The 16,997-nt window shown below is 40.7% G+C and overlaps 3 protein-coding genes across 5 annotated transcripts; 1 reads left to right on the top strand and 2 right to left on the bottom strand.

The window, feature by feature from the left end:
* Window positions 1–620: 620 nt before the first annotated feature.
* Window positions 621–5,864, bottom strand: LOC105458112 (sterol regulatory element-binding protein 1). 2 transcript variants are annotated; one of them, XM_011703176.1, is made up of 8 exons: window positions 5,623–5,864; window positions 4,629–5,156; window positions 4,270–4,501; window positions 3,792–4,183; window positions 2,768–3,700; window positions 2,289–2,596; window positions 1,819–1,974; window positions 621–1,684 (listed from the first exon to the last, which is right to left on the bottom strand). In XM_011703176.1, the coding sequence occupies exons 1-8, from the start codon at window positions 5,720–5,722 to the stop codon at window positions 1,331–1,333; spliced, it is 3,003 nt and encodes a 1,000-aa protein (XP_011701478.1). In that variant the 5' UTR covers window positions 5,723–5,864; the 3' UTR covers window positions 621–1,330. The 2 variants fall into 2 exon arrangements, with proteins under 2 accessions (XP_011701478.1, XP_011701479.1); XM_011703177.1 differs by lacking the exon at window positions 5,623–5,864 and adding an exon at window positions 5,465–5,505.
* Window positions 5,865–7,391: 1,527 nt separating this feature from the next.
* Window positions 7,392–12,105, top strand: LOC105458110 (lymphoid-specific helicase-like). 2 transcript variants are annotated; one of them, XM_011703174.1, is made up of 8 exons: window positions 7,392–7,678; window positions 8,006–8,376; window positions 8,461–9,062; window positions 9,236–9,870; window positions 9,957–10,351; window positions 10,852–11,101; window positions 11,178–11,278; window positions 11,843–12,105. In XM_011703174.1, exons 1-7 carry the CDS (start codon window positions 7,600–7,602, stop codon window positions 11,264–11,266), a joined length of 2,421 nt encoding a protein of 806 aa, XP_011701476.1. In that variant the 5' UTR covers window positions 7,392–7,599; the 3' UTR covers window positions 11,267–11,278; window positions 11,843–12,105. The 2 variants fall into 2 exon arrangements, with proteins under 2 accessions (XP_011701476.1, XP_011701475.1); XM_011703173.1 differs by lacking the exon at window positions 11,843–12,105 and having other exon boundaries at window positions 11,178–11,722.
* On the bottom strand, window positions 11,812–16,759 carry LOC105458111 (uncharacterized protein KIAA1841 homolog). The gene is made up of 9 exons (XM_011703175.1): window positions 16,412–16,759; window positions 15,356–16,115; window positions 14,071–14,451; window positions 13,450–13,716; window positions 13,082–13,376; window positions 12,709–12,937; window positions 12,365–12,629; window positions 12,107–12,288; window positions 11,812–11,981 (listed from the first exon to the last, which is right to left on the bottom strand). The coding sequence occupies exons 1-9, from the start codon at window positions 16,488–16,490 to the stop codon at window positions 11,872–11,874; spliced, it is 2,568 nt and encodes an 855-aa protein (XP_011701477.1). The 5' UTR covers window positions 16,491–16,759; the 3' UTR covers window positions 11,812–11,871.
* Between the last annotated feature and the right edge of the window lie 238 nt (window positions 16,760–16,997).

Genomic DNA, 16,997 nt, shown 5'->3' with positions numbered 1-16,997 from the left:
ATTTATCTGTCGCGCTGGCTCATCATAAACAAAAACAATGTAATTTATGATTATTTTACCACCTTCTGCAAATATTTCAAATATCTTTATTGTTATTTAAATTCTTATACCAAGGAGGGGTGAGAGGAAGAGAAGAGAAAGACTCTTCCTCTCTCCCCTCCTTGGTATAAGAATTTAAATAACAATAAAGATATTTGAAATATTTGCAGAAGAGAAGGTGGTAAAATTGATTAATTTCCTTATTTTTATGTAATTTACTCTCTATCTATAAAAAGATACATAATTAAACAATATTCAATTATATAATTAAGTAATCTGTAAATAAGACACTTCTCTTAGATAGAGTATAATCTATATTATTAAGAGTTACAATTTAATAAACTATAGATTATTAATCTAGTTCGATCTATTTATACTCTAAGAGTACGAGAAAATATAATTACAAAATAAAAATGCACAATAAGATCCGTATAAATTAAATATCCTATTTACAAATGAGTACAATGATTGAATTTAGACAACTTTTGGTCCAATTTTCGTGTCGCTTATCATTTTCGTATCCGCAATAAAGATATCTGAAATATTTGCAGAAGGTGGTAAAGTTAATTAAAATCATTTAATTTTCTTTTATGTAATTTACTCTATAAAAAGAATACATAATTAAACAATATTCAATATGTATAATTAAGTAATCTGTAAATAAGACACTTCCTCCAAGTAGAGAGAATCTATTAGAAAATATATTAAGAGTTATAGCTTAATAAACTATAGATTATTAATCTAGTATGATCTATTTGTACTCTAAGAGTACGAGAAAATAAAAATGCACAATAAGATCCATAAATTAAATGTCCTATTTACAAATGAGTACAATGGTTGAATTTAGACAACCTTCGGTCCAATTTTCGTATCCGCAATTCCTTGCTTGTCGTTCGCGTCTTGAGTCAACTGCGCACAATACATATAATACAATACTATAGCCACGTTCACTTTGGGCGTACACGCGTTGTCAAACCGTCATTTTATATTCGTCGCTCGTTACATGAGGAAGATAAAATGAAGCTTACAGCTTTCGCGCCCAAAGTGAACGCAGCCGCTGTATTCGAAGAGCGACGGTATCATACAATGAGGAAGAAATAAAAAATTTAAATAACGATTTGGCAGAAGTTACAGTTCCGTTGTAAAACCAGACCGAAAGAACGCGTTGAAATTCGACCGATAAATGAGTATACATAACTTTCATAAGTATCACGATATATGTAACACCCGTATATATAATATAGATAAGAAAATATGTTTAAATATGTTGAATATGTCAAACAGAAACGCGTCAATTGACCGTGATCGCGGAGCCGAGCTGTCGCATCAGTTTGTAGCACTCCTGAAGGCGTTTCCTGTCCCCGATTCGCTCGAGCGTCTTGGCGGCCTCCGCGAGCATGCCGGCGCGCTCGCCCGGCGAGGCCAGCAGCAACGTCGGCAGATGCCGGCACGCCAGACACAGCGCGACCGCGTGCTCCCTCTCGCTGTTGTTCTGCTCCTGCGACCGGTCCTTGCCGCATATGATCGAGGAGCGCGAGTTCCTGTGGTGCAGACTTCGGTCCAGCAAGATCTGCGTCTTCACCGGCGTCGCCCCGGCCATCATGCGCGCTGTAGCTTCGTACAGGAACACTCGCGCCATTACAGACTGAAAAGAAAGTACATGGTAACATTGTATCTTGGATAAAAGAAACCACACGGTAAAATGTTATTTTATCGGCGTAAGCTCGAGCTTTATTGTAAAATCGAATTGAAACGGAAATCTTCGGACTTTGCGCTTACCGGGATGTGCTGACACAACTGTCTCAAACACGCCAAATCGCGCTGGAACCCAGCGAGCGACACGCTCGCGACCGATCTTTCCGGCTCCGCGTCCATCTCCTGCCAAAGAATCGTGCGTATCTCGAGAAGCCAGTCGCAGACCAACAGCTGCGTAAGCTGGAAGATAAGCGAGAGATGAGTTTAGTGGGAAGCGAAATACATTTGCGCACACGACTCACGCAAAGTGGATTTGTAAAATATATTACATGTATATATACGTATAAATGGTGCTGCGACCTGCCACAGGAGTTGCACTGTAGAAGTATTGCATAGTTATATTTCATGCAATGCAACTACAATGCACACTTGTAACAGGTAAACGGTAGCACGGTTTTACGCTCGAAAGAAGTTACCCTCAGCACATAACAAACACGTAAACAGAAACCGTAACTGTGAGTACATACGCGACGTGACTATTCTGTTTAACTTACCAAGACTTGCTGCGACGATTGTTCCTTGCAGTGATAGTACACCATGGACTGCTCGAGCAGCAGTCCTGCCTGGTCAATGAAACGCATGGAGACCAGCTTTGTAGGATTCTTCGCCACCTGGAGAACGCTGAGCACGGCGTGGGGTAACGGGCTGCTGCTGCTGTTGCTGTCGCTAACCTGGAAGTTCCTCTCGTACGGGAATTTACTCTCCACAATGCTCCACGCCTTCGAATCCTCCTCGCCCAGCCTCCAACTCGCGGCAGCGCAGATTACCGCACCCCACCATAATCCAATCTCGTCTTCGCACGCTTCAAAAAAGTAAAGAGAAAAAAAAAATTAAATAAAATACATTGCCCGATAATATGTATACTGAATAATTGCTAAATAATGTATAATAATGTGAATAAAAATGCATTAATGTGAGACTCCATTTTGATAATCTTTTTCCCGCAGTTTTAGATAAGTTTGTTTTTTCGTACTTGCTACGCTGATCTTGTCGGCGCACGGGAAACAGGCTTCCACCTCCGCGGAGGCCATGATCATCCGTCCCAATTCGAGTACGGACGACGCATGACACTCCCCGACGGTGCCGGTCAATAGACGCAGGCACTGCTCGATCAGGTGGTCCCTGTACGCGCGAGCCGCGTACGACAGCGGGTCCGCTCGACTGTTCTGCGACGTGAACTCGCTGTCGGGCTGCCTCTTGTACTGCCACCTCTGAGACGCCAGGAACCTCGCGCCCTCGTCGGTCATGATCCACTTCAGTTTCGGGGGTACGGCGCACGAGGACAGCAGGACGCGCGCCTTGCCCAGGTAATATTTGTGTATGTACGGGAAGAAGGACTGCTTCAGGCACAGGGCGACGTTCACGTAGATCTCCGCGAGGAGCGGCTTCGGCGTACTCTCGCCGGCAGCTTCCGCGTAATTGACGGCGCAGAGGGCGAGGTACAACGTCGAGTCCCTCGTGCCCTCGGACATACGCAGGCAGAGCATGTGCTGGTAAACGATGGCCATCTCCACGGCGGACGTCTCCGCCTGCTGCCGCTCCGATTTCTCCGACAGCCCCCTGCTGATCTGCATCCCCCATCTGCCCAGCCATAACTTGTGAAGAGCCTGACGCACTATTTGCCACGTGGTGGCGAGGAATATCTCCGTGCGCGACAACGGGAAGGACCGGCCGAAGTACTGCAGGCACTGATGCAAATCACGGTACGCCTGGTTGCACTCGTGCTTGGATATATTGAACTCGGCCTGGCGTCGCCAGCGACGTACCTCGAGGAAGACCTTGCTGTCGGTGGGTAAAACCGGATCGCCGTACAGCAACAGTTTACAGAGGCCGACCGCCAGGAGTATCAGATTGGTAAACCAGAGGAAAACGTTGCTCCACGGTTGCTTGTCCGATTCCAGCTGATCTGTAAACGAAAGGAAAGGAGCGTGTCAGAAGCAGAAAATTAATCGAGATCGTGAGAGAGAGAGGAAAACAATCCGCTTGCACTCTGTTACCTTGATAATTGAGAATCGTCCGTCCGTCCAGTTTCGTATTCGCGTAGTCATAATTGAATCTTCCAATGTTGTTCATGAGGATACCGAGAGGATTGAATGCCAAGAATAACAGCATGAATCCGCATAACGTCAGCCGAGTGTGATCCCTCATGCCTCCGCTGGACGAAGCGGGCACGTGCAGATTGTGCAGCGCGTCCGAGTCGTCCTTCACCGACGACGGAGACGGCGGTGACGGTGGCGCGGGTGCAGGAGACAGGGACGGTTCGCTCGAGTCGGAACGCGGAGGCGTTAACTCGCCGCATACCAACAATTCGCGAAGATTCTGCCGCTGCGCAGCCATCTTCAGCGCCATATTCTCGGCCTTCAATTTCGCATTGGTGTTCTGCAAATATCTGTGTTGCGCGAAGCAATTTATTAATATAGGCTTTAATTAATATATGCCGCGAGATAAAATTAAAAACTCATCTCTTATACTTGCCTGATGTAATCGATGGTTTTTCGTAAAATTGCCGACTTGTTCAGCTTGGCGTCAATTCCGACTATAATGTTTTTCAGTTCAATTATTTTGTCGTTGATCGACGTCCTGTAACGACGCTCGATAGCGTTGTGGGCGCTGCGTTTCACCTCTCTCACCCTCGGTACGCCCACATGTGTGCCCGTGTTCAGGCGATTAATCTGTACCTTGTCGGTGTCCAGCACCACAGGAATCCCTTGAATCAAACGGGGTCACGTTAACGCATGTGTCATGAAGTTACAATTGTATTCTTATTTCTTCTAAAGACAGTCATTCGTGCTGATGTAAATATGACGGAAAAAAACAATGTTAACTTCACTTACCGGTAGTTAGTACCGTCCCACTTGCAGTATTCACAAGAGTGTGTATCTGATGGGGAACGGGAGTCGACGTGATGGTCTGCCCGCCCTTTGAGTACACGAGGGACTCCGACTTGATCAACTTGGCCGGCAGAAGTAGCTGCCGCTGTTGGGCGACCGGGGCCAGAGTCACGACGTTCGGCGACTGCACGTTGAAATTCACGTTCTGCGGTATCGCGTACTGCGAGCTGAACACCGTAGGCTTCGTCGAGGCCACTATTCTCTGCGGTCTGTTCTGCGGCACCGTAGCGATGTCCTGCTGCACGTAGGCGGCGACAGGTTGACCGCCGTCCGTCTGTTGCGTCACCATAACATTCGTACTCGGCGGTTCGAGGAGCGCTGGATCCTTGAAGTCCTTGAACTCATCGTTATTGAGATTCAGGAAGTCAAAGTCCCCGTCCACCTGCATCGGCTCCTCCAATTCGGAGAGCAGAGCCTCATCGCTGAAGAGCTCATTTTTCAGCAACTCGCTCTCGCAATTCGTCAGAAGATCTGCAAGAGTTGACAGTTTATCAATAATAAAATATTTCATGTTTGATATTTTAAAAAATATCAATTTTTGTCAAATACATTTTGAATTCTTTACAGCTGTCTTTATGTAATTGCAAAAAAAATTATGTAAATTAGAAGTCTTGTGAGAATAATTTTGTGTAGCGTGATAATTTCGTAAATCATTATTAAAATGACAAGTGACTACGCGCGACTTTTGTATCGTTTCGATACTTATGCATCAATGACAATCAAAACAGAGATAAGAGAACGAAGCGACAAGTTTATCGTTAGCGGAGCTAAGGTAATACCTGGCGACAGAATGTCACGTTATCTTCTCGAAATACGCGCGAGTATCCCGGTCGCGATTGTCGCGAGAGGGAAAGAGAAGGAGCGAGAGAGGGAGAGAGAGAGAGAAGGGGCGCGCGATGCTCGTCCGGAATAAAAAAAAGCGGAGCACAAGACCTACCATCGATGCCAGTGACTTCATTCAAATTGAAGCTGTCATTCGATTGAAAATTGGGAAAGTCATTCTCCTGGGCCGGTGCCCAGCCACCCGGGTCTGCCATTGCCGTCGCCGGGCCGTCAAACGTTCGCGTGAAACACGCCGTGTGAAACTCGCGGAGCCGTCGATATTCGCGGAGCGGTACGAACGATATGTCAAAAGCGTAGTAGCCGGAAAATTACAAACGATCGTACGACACTCGCGCGACCAATCCGGGCCGCCGCCGCCGATCGGACGATGTTACGTCATTGGCGCGCGTTCTCAAACTGCTCTTAGGAATCACCGATGAGATGCAAGCCGCAAGGCGATTCTAAAGTCGTCTATTTTATCGACCGACCATAATTATTTTTTAGCATAAAATAAACATAATTATAAAGTTAACAGATTAAAAAGTCCTTCTCTACGATTAAAGTGTAAGCATCAATATAGCTCAGGCTGGTAGAATTTATGTTGAAAACGGAAAAAAGTTTGTGTAGAGCTGTGTCAGCGTGTATATGTCTAAAATTGCTTCCTAAAAAAATTTGGCAGTTTGTTGGTACAAAATGATATCAGCCTGAGCCTAATATATTTTATTATATAATATTATATGCTTTATAAATAAGTATAAATACTTATATAATGATATAATATCATATACATATATATTGTCGCAAAATTATATTTTTTCCAACTGTTTTACCATCTCTCTGGATAATCAAACACGGATGGTAACTATAAAAATGCAGTTTTAAATAAAATTAACTATTAGGAAGATATAATACAGATGAATTGCAATGCACATGTCTAAAAAAACAGATCTAATATTTATTAATCTAATATTTGTTATGCATTTCATGTGCTCCAGTTCTTAATAGAAGAGAACCTCTAATCAGAGTAAGGGTGCGTTCCTACTGAGCGTGTCACGCGTCGCGTCGTTCGTCGCATCACGATTAATCGACCAAAATATCCCATTTTATTGAATCATTTGCCGCGCGACTCCTTGCGCGACGCACCGATTAGGTTACTCTAGAGTCCTAGATTATTAGAGACCCTCTAATCAGAGTCGCGAAATGACGCAGGAAAGTTAGGTCGAACAACGCCATTTTTCAGCAAAAACCGGAAATAGCGAACATTATCACACTATTATATTAGCCATGTTGGCTGTGTTGTAAAATGACATGTGTTACAAAATGACATATATTAACCTATAGACACATGGACATCTAAATACAAATGTCAAAATATATTATTAAAGTGTTTTTTTGTGAAATTTAGTATTAGATAAAAAAATTAATAATAATATATTAATTGATAATGGCATTTGACCATGGCTATTTCTGGTCTTTGCTGAAAAATGTCGGCACCAATCAAAATTGGATTCCTGATTTCGCGACTCTTATTAAAGGGTCTCTATAGATTATCAGAGAAGCGCGACCGGCTTATGGCAGTATCGCAAAAGTACTAGAAAATATTAAAAATGGCGTCGAATGGCCAATCATAAGATTGATTTATTCGACAGCCATTTATAATACCGATAAATCAATCTTATGATTGGCCATTTGCAAGTCCAATCAGGACTCGTAACACCGGTCGCGCTTTTCTGATAATCTAGGACTCTATTCTGACCTGACCTTCCTCTCTGTGCCGAGACTGCCGAGTCGGATGCGCGAAAAAAACTCCCAAGATCCGGTTAGGGGATCTTTCGGCCCCGGCGATTGCCATCCTGCTTACCATCGTCACGTGTCCACGTGACCACGTGTTTGGCGGCAAGCGGCAATTTATTTCACTAGTTTAGCAGTTAGCTCAGTTCAGTTTGAGATGTAGACGATGGTGTGATTATTATATCCGCTCGAAACGTACATACATGAATATTTTCGTTCGTTTATCCCAAGTGATCCTGACAGCATTGCTTGAAGATTCGCGATTGTTGGCTAGCCGGTTGAGGACCTCGCGTTGTCAGAAATGGAACAATTTATCTACGATAACATCGATAACTCAAATGCGAACGATTCCAACGGAAATTTTTCCGTTTTTCTCACAGGTAAATTGTAGAAAAACAAAAGAGGACTAACGTACTTATATATTATATTCGTACGTATACATATGTATTTAAATATAAAATATTAATTATTTGATACTTAATTGGTTGATATTTGCCTTTGGTGTTTTACTGAGAATTTCAAGAAAGAATTTAGCAGAATAAGGGAAAAATTGCAGATCTCGTTGTTTATGTTAAATATTACAAGGACAAATGGTGTTTATAAGCGCTGTAAGCGCCAAATCAAACGCAGTCTTCTCTCCTTTGAAATATCAGTACACATGTATACTTGAGTGGCAATTGTATAAAATATTTCGTTTTCTCTTGCAGGAAATACGTCGATCGCCCCAATTGATGTTAAGTTTAACAACAGCCCGTTGGAGGAGGTGAAAAAGGAGGTGAAGCCTAGAAAAACTCCCAGTGAAATAGAGCTTCAGAAGAGACAGGAGGAGGAGTATGACAATGAGGCTCGCGAGGAAAGATACAAGCGGTTGATGCATTTATTGAATAAGAGCAAATTTTATTCGTCTTATTTGATAAACAAGCTTGAAGATAAGAGTAAGGGAAAGCACAAGGAGAGATTCATCAAGAGGAAGAGCAAGTATCTTCCACCTGTTAACGATGAGAATGTACCACCACCAAAGAAAAAGATGAGAGGTGATATAGAAAATTATAACATACAGGAGTACATATCTACGGAGGTGAATAGCAAGATTCGAACTTTCGAGAATGTCATTTGGTTGCAGAGGTGATTTATAGTTGATTAAATTTTTTTCTTTTTACAGATAAAAAAGAAGGTACAGAGAAAGAAGGGAAAGAAGAATTTGAGCACGGAGGAAATAGAGACAGAATTATCCACGGACTCGGACGCTGAACCAGAACCACAGACGGCGACCGCTGCCGACAGCACCAGTATTGTGCCGAAATATTTCTGCGGCACTCTACGCGATTATCAACTGACGGGCTTGGAGTGGTTGAAGCTTCTCTATAAGAATGGCCTGAGTGGAATCTTGGCGGATGAGATGGGTCTTGGGAAAACGGTACAAGTGATAGCCTTGATATGTCATCTCGTGGAGGAGAGACAACCGAAGCCTTACTTGATAATCGCACCACTCTCCACTATACCAAATTGGCTCATAGAATTCGAGAGATTCGCACCGGCCATACCGGTCGTCTTGTTCTACGGCACGCCAGACGAGAGAGAAGCCATCTCCAAAAAAATTAAACGTACACACCATGTCGCGGATGACTTCAGGATGCAGCCGGTTGTACTTACCACATACGAAGTGCCATTACATGAAATTAAATTCCTTCAAACTATAACATGGAGATATATCATAGTGGACGAAGGGCAGAGAATAAAGAATCCCAACTGCAAACTGATCAAGTGTGTAGCCATTAAAAAAAGATTAGATATTGGAATGTATATCTGTGTGAAAAGTAGCTTAAAAAAAATACTCAATTTCGAAAACAACTTAATCAGCGAATTAAACTTTTGTATCACTTTACTCTATTTTTTTATCATTCTGTTAAGATCGTTATGTATTATTTATTTTTCAGGATGCTAAAAACTCTACGATCCATGAATAGGCTAATACTAACTGGAACTCCACTTCAGAACAATTTAGCCGAGTTGTGGTCCCTTTTGAATTTCCTGCTGCCAGAGATCTTTGACGATTTGGGTACGTTCGAATCGTGGTTCGACGTTAAAGAGCTTCAGCATCAAAGTGGCACTGAAAAAGTTCTGAAGCAGGAGGAGGAGAAACACGTGTTGTCGTCGCTGCGCGAGATTTTGAAACCGTTTATGTTGAGACGATTAAAATCTGAAGTTTGTTTAGAAATTCCGCCCAAGAGGGAATTAGTCGTTTACGCGCCGCTCACGGAATTGCAACACGATTTGTACAAGGCGGTATTGAATTATGATTTACAAATGCTGAGCAAAATCGAGATACCGGATCTGGTTATGGAGAACGTGAATGGCAAACGACCGAAAAGACAGTGCGTTTTGAGAAGTAAATACGGAGGCAATGACGAGAGAGGAGCGTTGACGTTGCAAGAAATCGAAAACAATAATGAGTGGAAAATAAACAAAGTGGAATCTATGGAGCAGCAGCACTTGTCAAAGTGGAAACAATATACTGACGTTACGGAACGCAATAGAGAATTTCTTGTCCGCATTCGGTTTGGAAATAGACGTAAGTATTCTTGCATTATAACACAACATTTACACGTGCACATAATTTACATATTACATTTCATTACTCTTATTCATATTTTTCAGTTTCAATGTACAAAAAGATCGTGAATCATCCGTACTTGATTCACTGCCCGTTGGATTCGACCGGTTTACCGAAAATCGATAATGATGTGATCAGATCCTCCGGTAAACTTCTGGTGTTGGACGCTATGCTGGCGAAACTTAAAGTGCAGGGTCACAAAGTTCTATTATTTTCGACAATGACACAGATCTTGGATATGATCGAGGACTATCTTATGCTACGGGATTATAATTACGTGAGATTAGACGGTCACACTGAGATTGAAGCGAGGAAACGGAATATCAGTGCTTTCAATAACGATCCGGATATGTTCCTGTTTCTTATCTCAACTAGAGCCGGCGGGGTTGGATTGAACTTAATGGGTGCTGATACTGTCATTATATACGACAGTGATTGGGTGAGTTAACGTCAGCGTTACTTTCTCTCACACTTATGCCGATATCCGTACTAGGGCTGGTGATTTGCTTCGAAGGCTTTGACATTCGAAGCTTTGGCATTACAATCTTCGAATTCTTTCGAAGCTTTTCGACGTTTCGAAAAATACATTTATACAAATGATAAATTTATTCAAAAAATGTACAAATATTGTAAGTAAAAAGAATTAATACATATACGAAATTATTTATAAAAAATTTGAAAGTATTATAACCTAAAATATTACAAATTAATAATTAAATTTGATATATGTGCAAATGAGGAAAGATATAATGTTCAATAAAACAATCCAATTAAGAAAATTCAAATTTTTAATGTATTTTTCAAAACTTTGAAGCTTTGAAGGCACCTTAAACTTCGAAAGGTCGAAGTTAACGTCGAAACTTCGAATATTCGGAGTGAGTAAAAAGTAACAGCCCTGATCCGTACTCCACTCACGCTTGCTTTTTCACGCTTTTACAGAATCCACAAGCGGACATACAAGCCATGGCGCGATGCCACAGAATAGGACAAACGAAACCCGTAGTTGTCTACAGGCTGTGCACTAGAGGAACAATTGATGAAAAAATTATCAATCGATCCGAAGCTAAACGTATTTTGGAGAAAATCGTTATGTCAAAAGAATTGCAAAAGTTAAACAATAATTCTTTGATGGACTTGAAGAGGCTGATGGAATCTAAGGAGTACAAAGTCGTTACGTCCGAAAATGAAGGTAAAGTCGTCACGTATTGTTCAAGTAATAGAAGTATGTAAAGAAAATTGCTGAAATTAACAGATCGGTCTTGTAGTTTTTACAGAGCTGGAGCTGAACAAAATATTAGATAGAAGTGACATGATGATTAACAACCATGACACAGATAATTCTTCTCAGGAATAGATAAAAATTGAAGTAAGGAAGTACAAATAAGTACTAATTTTATATGTTTACACGAAATTACAGGATTAAATTGTTATACCGAGTTATTTTTTAATTGATAAGTAACGTATTGAATTCTTAACTCTTAACTGATACTTTGAATTCACTATTGCACTGATCTCAGCTTAAATGATTTTTCTCTAAGATCGGCATTATTGATTTTATCACCTAGGTTTCTATTTTCTATTCTGATAAATAAAGTTCAATTTTTTTCAAAAGCCTACAAAAATTAATAAAATCTAATTTTGGGATCAGCGATCTTACATATGTAGGTAAAAAAAAATCGTATCAGTTAAGGGTTAACATACAAAGTAATATATTCGAACAATGAATTAATAAGCAATTAATCAGCTTGATTTTTTTAACAAGTTTATTTGAGTTATTTAATTTCTTAATAAAGCATTTTTGAAAAAGAAACATTTAAAATCACTTATCCTATTTCTTATTTAATTATTTAATTGATGCACAATAATTATGGCAGTGTATTCCTTCCTTGTATAAAATCGCAACAAAATAATTTTTTTCGACATATTCCAGACAAATCTTTAACCGTGTCTACGTACAAATCAAGATTTATTTAACTTAATGCGAGTCTTTCCCGTTAGAGGATTCTTGTATTTACAAGACTGGGCCAACCGTTCGCGAAACTCTGCTTCCAGTTTTACATACGTTCCGCCTATTTCAGATACAACGTGTTATTATTTATATATACATGACAATTTTCAAGTATTATTTATGTGCTCTTTTTGTGGACTTTGATATAAAGTATAATCGTATAAATATATTGTGTAAGAAACATACCGACTGGCTGCTTAGTTTTGCCGTATTGTTGCTTGTTATTGTATCTCGAAAGCAGGTTCTCCGTGACCGTTCGCTTCGTCAGAAGAGCTACCATTTGCGCCGCGGCTCTCTCCTCAAAATCTCTCTGATTATCTTGATTGTGTCTCACGTTCAAATTCCCGTTCCAGCACCTGCCGCTGCTCCTGGACGATAAAATCATCACATGATTCATTTCACGTTACAAGCACGCTTCCTATTTCATTTGACACGATTTGTTACTTGTGACTATTCTGGTGCTTCGCTTTAGCCGTCGATTTCAACGCGCCTAACGTACTGGACTCTTCGCTGTAGTAAGATTCGTCGTCTATGCTGCTGTCCTCGTACACAGTCTCGCCCTCGTCCTCATCGTCCTCGTCCGTGTTCGAGGAAGTAGGGGACGAGACGTCGGTGGTCACGGAAATCCGCCGGTAAAGCTTCTGCAGTGACTTTTGCGAATCCTGCGTTTGGAGCAATCGACGCAGTCCCGAACCTCCCCAGATCTTTCCTGGGTTTGCGGAAAAATTTCTTCTACGTTATTTAGAATTCACATATACGAGAGGGTGAGCGTCAAATTGGCAACTTACCGAGCAGGCCAAGTTTCGGTCTCTGCGGCACGAGTTCTATGCCGTTCCACCACATCGTGTCTTTGCACACTAATTTGCCTAGACGGAGAGACGGGTCGCGCGTCACCAGCCGTGTGATTTTTTCGGGGAAGAAGAGCTGGGGCGCTTCCAGCGTTATCACGTCTCTGTGCGCTGTCATAATATTTAACATATTTAATTCCTTCTCGCCTCTCACATCTGGAACGTGTTCCTAAAGGGCAACAGAAATCTTTACGTGAACACTATATTTTCATTAATTTTTATGTATATTACATTCATATTTAAGAGTAAATTCGACTTTATAATACAATTGTAAAGACACATTATGAAAGAGATACACAACGATCATACTAACTTTATATCTACATCCACTTGGATTTGACAAAGCTTCAAATTTGTAAGCAGACTGACTACAACACGGGTATCTTCCCAGCGGGAAGGGCATAGGCCTCTGTTGCTCGTTTACGAAGAACTGCGCAGGCTCCAGATGATAGCAGCACCAACCGATCTGATGTATCGGGAAGTACACGTTGCACTGCTGGCAGAACAAGAAGTGGCAGTCACCCCACAATCTCCAGTACACCTTGCGCCAAGAGCGCAACTCCGATCGCAAAGCAATGACATAATCGTTCAACGTCCAAGTCAAATCTCTGCAAAGGATTATTTTTTCGATCTTTGCGTAATAATATTTATTGTAAAAATATATGCGTCGCGTGTGTATACCTGACGTGTTTGCTGTGAACAGCCCCCTTGTTATCGATTTTCATTGCGCTCGGCACGCAGGGCACAAAATCGGAAATCGATTGTATAACATTCTTGCCGCATTTTCCACATCTAAACATCACAGCCAATGAACTATAATGTCCCTTTTTGCTATCTGGAGTAGCCTCCACTAGAGACATGATTAACTTACAGAACAAACGGCTCTGAATTTTATCTTTCTTGTCTTTCAGTATTTCAACGTCCTCGTTGGTAAATAATTCGGCCAATCTACGGATTGTATAATCGTCAATGAAACAGGAAAAAGTTTTAAATCAATCATTTACTAAAGTAAACGTACCAGTGAACTGAACATGTATCTACATCTGAACTCGTACACAAAATTTATTAATCTCAAATGCTTTTTTTATTATAACATCAAAATTTAATTGTAAAAATATTTAAAGATTACAATTAAATTATAATATTACGAAAAAAGGCATTTAAAAATAAGTTTTTGTGCCTGTTTTGTGTATTTGTTCTGCTGTAGATACACGTTCAGTCACTGGTACGTTTACCTTACTAGCCAACTAGTGGTATATTATGAAAGTACAATCAGAGCTGTGACAACAATAAAACGCATGCCTTGTAAGAAGATTATCGTCTAGACACGTCAAGATTGTCGACGTTTTCAAAATATCCGACATATTGTCGTGGCAATACTGAAGGCAATTTTGCAAAAGCGGCTCCATTTGTAAGAAGCAAGCGGACACCATAATTGGAATGACGTTATTCGCCTCTAAGACCGGCCACTCTGATTTCTTTATGATGTCCTTCTTCACCCATCTCATCAGCCAGTCGAAAATGACCACGTCGCAGTGCACCGATATATCTATCTCGTCGAGCTTCTGTCCCGCTGTGACATCGGCGAAATAACACATTTTTTGTATGAGGAGCTTTTGCGGACATCGAAAGTTTTTCCTGATATTTTTGTCTTCGTCGCATACATGAATTTCCACCTCACTCCTGCGATAAAATAATTATGTATCATTAAAGAAATTTATAAATATATTAAATTTCTTTAACAGGGTTGCCACAAATTCTTCATTCTAAAATCCCATGACTTTTCCCTGACTTTCAGACAAAATTTCATGATTTTCCCTAACTTTCAATATATTAAAAAATTCTTTTATACATTCGTTTAATTGGAAAACTATTTGGAAACCGTTAAAATATTTTGTTGAGAAAGCAATTTAACATAGCAATGTAAATTACTATTACTGTTGTTAACATTGCTTGCATTTAATTGTTAAGTTGCTAGTATTTCTTTATCTTTTTTTATTATACATGCGCACAATTCTTTTCCTCTGCTTACAATACAAGAAACATGTAAATATAGATTCTTTTTGATAAAAACTAAATCCTGTTCACTGAAATCTCCGACTTGATATTATACAAAGATTTACAAAAAAAGAAAAGAAGAATTGCAAAAATATGAAATCAATTTTAATTTATTCACAAGTGACACAAGAAATTTACAAGTAGGTTTAAAAAAAAAAACAGTTTTAAATAAATTTAAAATTCCAACAAATAGTAGACAAGTTGAAAATTTGAATGCTCTTAGGATTTTAAACCTCTATTAAAGTGAGGGTTTACATTAGCTAACAAAACTGTATAAGTGTGTGATATACGCATATTAAACTTTTTTAAATCTAAGAATTTTAATTTTCCAGAAAGTTTTGTAAAACTCCCTGACTCTTCCCTGATTTCCAGTTTTGGCAACCCTGTTTAATGATAAATTTATGAATTTACAAATATATCATTGAAGAAATTTACCATGAAAAATTAATCCAGTTACTAGAAATACTTTTTGACTTCGCGCGGCAAGATGTTTGAGCGGAAAATATAATTGCAGTCAAAAGATACTTACTCCAGCGATTTCTTGCTTGTCTTATTTTTCTCCTTGTCTCGCTCCTTGTGAGTCGAGGCCTTGCTTTCAACTACGTTGTTCAAGGAGGAACTCTTTTTGACATCCGCAACGGCAGCGGACTTCTTGATAACGGGCTGCGACAGGGCAGTCTTTGGGAGCATGTACGGCAGAACGGAGTCGAGTAATCCCTCGTGCAAAATATCTCTCAGATTTTCCCTCATGACCCTCGCCAAGCCGTGCTCGCTCTCCTCCTCTTTGGTCTTCCCCCTTTCATTCGGGACTTGATCACCACCCGACGATTGATTCGCCTCTTTAATGCCGTCCCCTGTCTCTAAACATTTGTTAGAATTTTCCACACTGGCGGATTCCTCCGTGGAGGCGTTCTTGTTGTTGCACGTGTTAGAAACCGCGCTATTAAAAGACATCGTGGAAGACTGCGAGCTTATCGCGCTCTCCGACGTACACAGACTCAACTCCTTGTTACTCAATTGCGCCAGTAACGCTTGTATGGGATCGTTACTCTTGTTTTGCTGCTCTTCGGTATTAGGACTGTCATTGACTGGTTTATTGTCCTTGCGCGTCTCCAGGTCCAGATTAATCTTTGCCAGCTCGTGCCAGTCGATCTCGCTGTTGGCGCTCAGTATCGTGGCCAGACCCTCGCAACTGTCGTTAACCTGATACGCGGTTCGCATAAACTCGAAAAACGCCCCGATCGTTAGCTTGGAGGGCTTGTCCTCCTGGAGGTTTCGCAGTCTCTCGGCTAAATTCAAAGTATCCATTATTTACCATTATCGTCCGCAAAATTTTCTCGCGATCGTGACACGCGACTCGAACCCATTCTAGTGCAGTTATCGCTCGGCTCGTATCGCCAAGCTTTTTCGGTTTTTTATTATACACATTTATTAATGTGGCTCAAAATTTGGCAGCAAAAATTGTGCTAACGGCATTAGATAGGGGGGTGACACACGAGAAATCGTCAAGACGCTTCAAAATAAAGGTGCAGCATCCGGTATCTAATTTCGGTGCGATCTAGCATACCAGTGGGTGTACGTATACCTTCGTTACTCGTTGAGGCACGTGCTCTTAATATCGTACTTGCGCTTAAAGCGCAATCGTTAATTTTTTGCGATTCCATGTCTTCGGGAGATGCAAATTCTTAATCTTATTGTAGAGGTTACTTGTTCACCAGCAGAAAATTTCGTGTCAATACACTGTACCGTGACGTACGATTGTAACGCAAAGATTACAAAAGTTACCACGAAAATTTTAATAAAATCGAACAGTTTGGATAATTGTAAAATATTGTGCGCTCAGTATTCGGAATTTATGAAGATTGCCTTGGCCTTCTTCACATTCCGATAAAAAGTCACCGTATTCGATTTTCAATCAGCTGATTGCGTTCCAAAACTCAGAAAAAATCATGGTGTAATAAAGACAGAGGTGTACTCGTTAAATAGACCTAAAGTCCTAGATTATCAGAGAAGCGCGACCGGTGTTACGAGTCCTGATTGGACACGCAAATGGCCAATCATAAGATTGATTTATCGCTATTATAAATGGCTACCGAATAAATCAAACTTATGATTGGCCATTCGACGCCATTTTTTAATATTTTCTAGTACTTTTGCGATACTGCCATAAG

Source organism: Wasmannia auropunctata, unplaced genomic scaffold (assembly GCF_000956235.1).
Source record: "Wasmannia auropunctata unplaced genomic scaffold, wasmannia.A_1.0 LD334673.1, whole genome shotgun sequence".
Taxonomy (NCBI): Eukaryota; Metazoa; Arthropoda; class Insecta; order Hymenoptera; family Formicidae; genus Wasmannia; species Wasmannia auropunctata.
Note: the sequence above shows the minus strand (reverse complement) of the source record. Positions and strands in the feature narration are given on the sequence as shown.

What these genes read in the sequence shown, in the direction of transcription:
- LOC105458111 (XM_011703175.1), bottom strand. Translation starts at nt 16,490, where the DNA reads ATGGAATCGCAAAAAATTAACGATTGCGCTTTAAGCGCAAGTACGATA. An exon ending in TGCCTCAACGAGTAACGAAG is followed by an intron (nt 16,116 to 16,411) that starts GTATACGTACAC and finishes CTTTGAATTTAG; the next exon opens with CCGAGAGACTGCGAAACCTC. An exon ending in AAGCACCAGAATAGTCACAA is followed by an intron (nt 12,289 to 12,364) that starts GTAACAAATCGT and finishes TTTATCGTCCAG; the next exon opens with GAGCAGCGGCAGGTGCTGGA.
- LOC105458112 (XM_011703176.1), bottom strand. Translation starts at nt 5,722, where the DNA reads ATGGCAGACCCGGGTGGCTGGGCACCGGCCCAGGAGAATGACTTTCCC. An exon ending in AAAACCATCGATTACATCAG is followed by an intron (nt 4,184 to 4,269) that starts GCAAGTATAAGA and finishes CGCGCAACACAG; the next exon opens with ATATTTGCAGAACACCAATG. An exon ending in AGTTGTGTCAGCACATCCCG is followed by an intron (nt 1,685 to 1,818) that starts GTAAGCGCAAAG and finishes CTTTCTTTTCAG; the next exon opens with TCTGTAATGGCGCGAGTGTT.
- LOC105458110 (XM_011703174.1), top strand. Translation starts at nt 7,600, where the DNA reads ATGGAACAATTTATCTACGATAACATCGATAACTCAAATGCGAACGAT. An exon ending in TTTTTCCGTTTTTCTCACAG is followed by an intron (nt 7,679 to 8,005) that starts GTAAATTGTAGA and finishes TTTCTCTTGCAG; the next exon opens with GAAATACGTCGATCGCCCCA. An exon ending in AGGAGTACATATCTACGGAG is followed by an intron (nt 8,377 to 8,460) that starts GTGAATAGCAAG and finishes TTCTTTTTACAG; the next exon opens with ATAAAAAAGAAGGTACAGAG.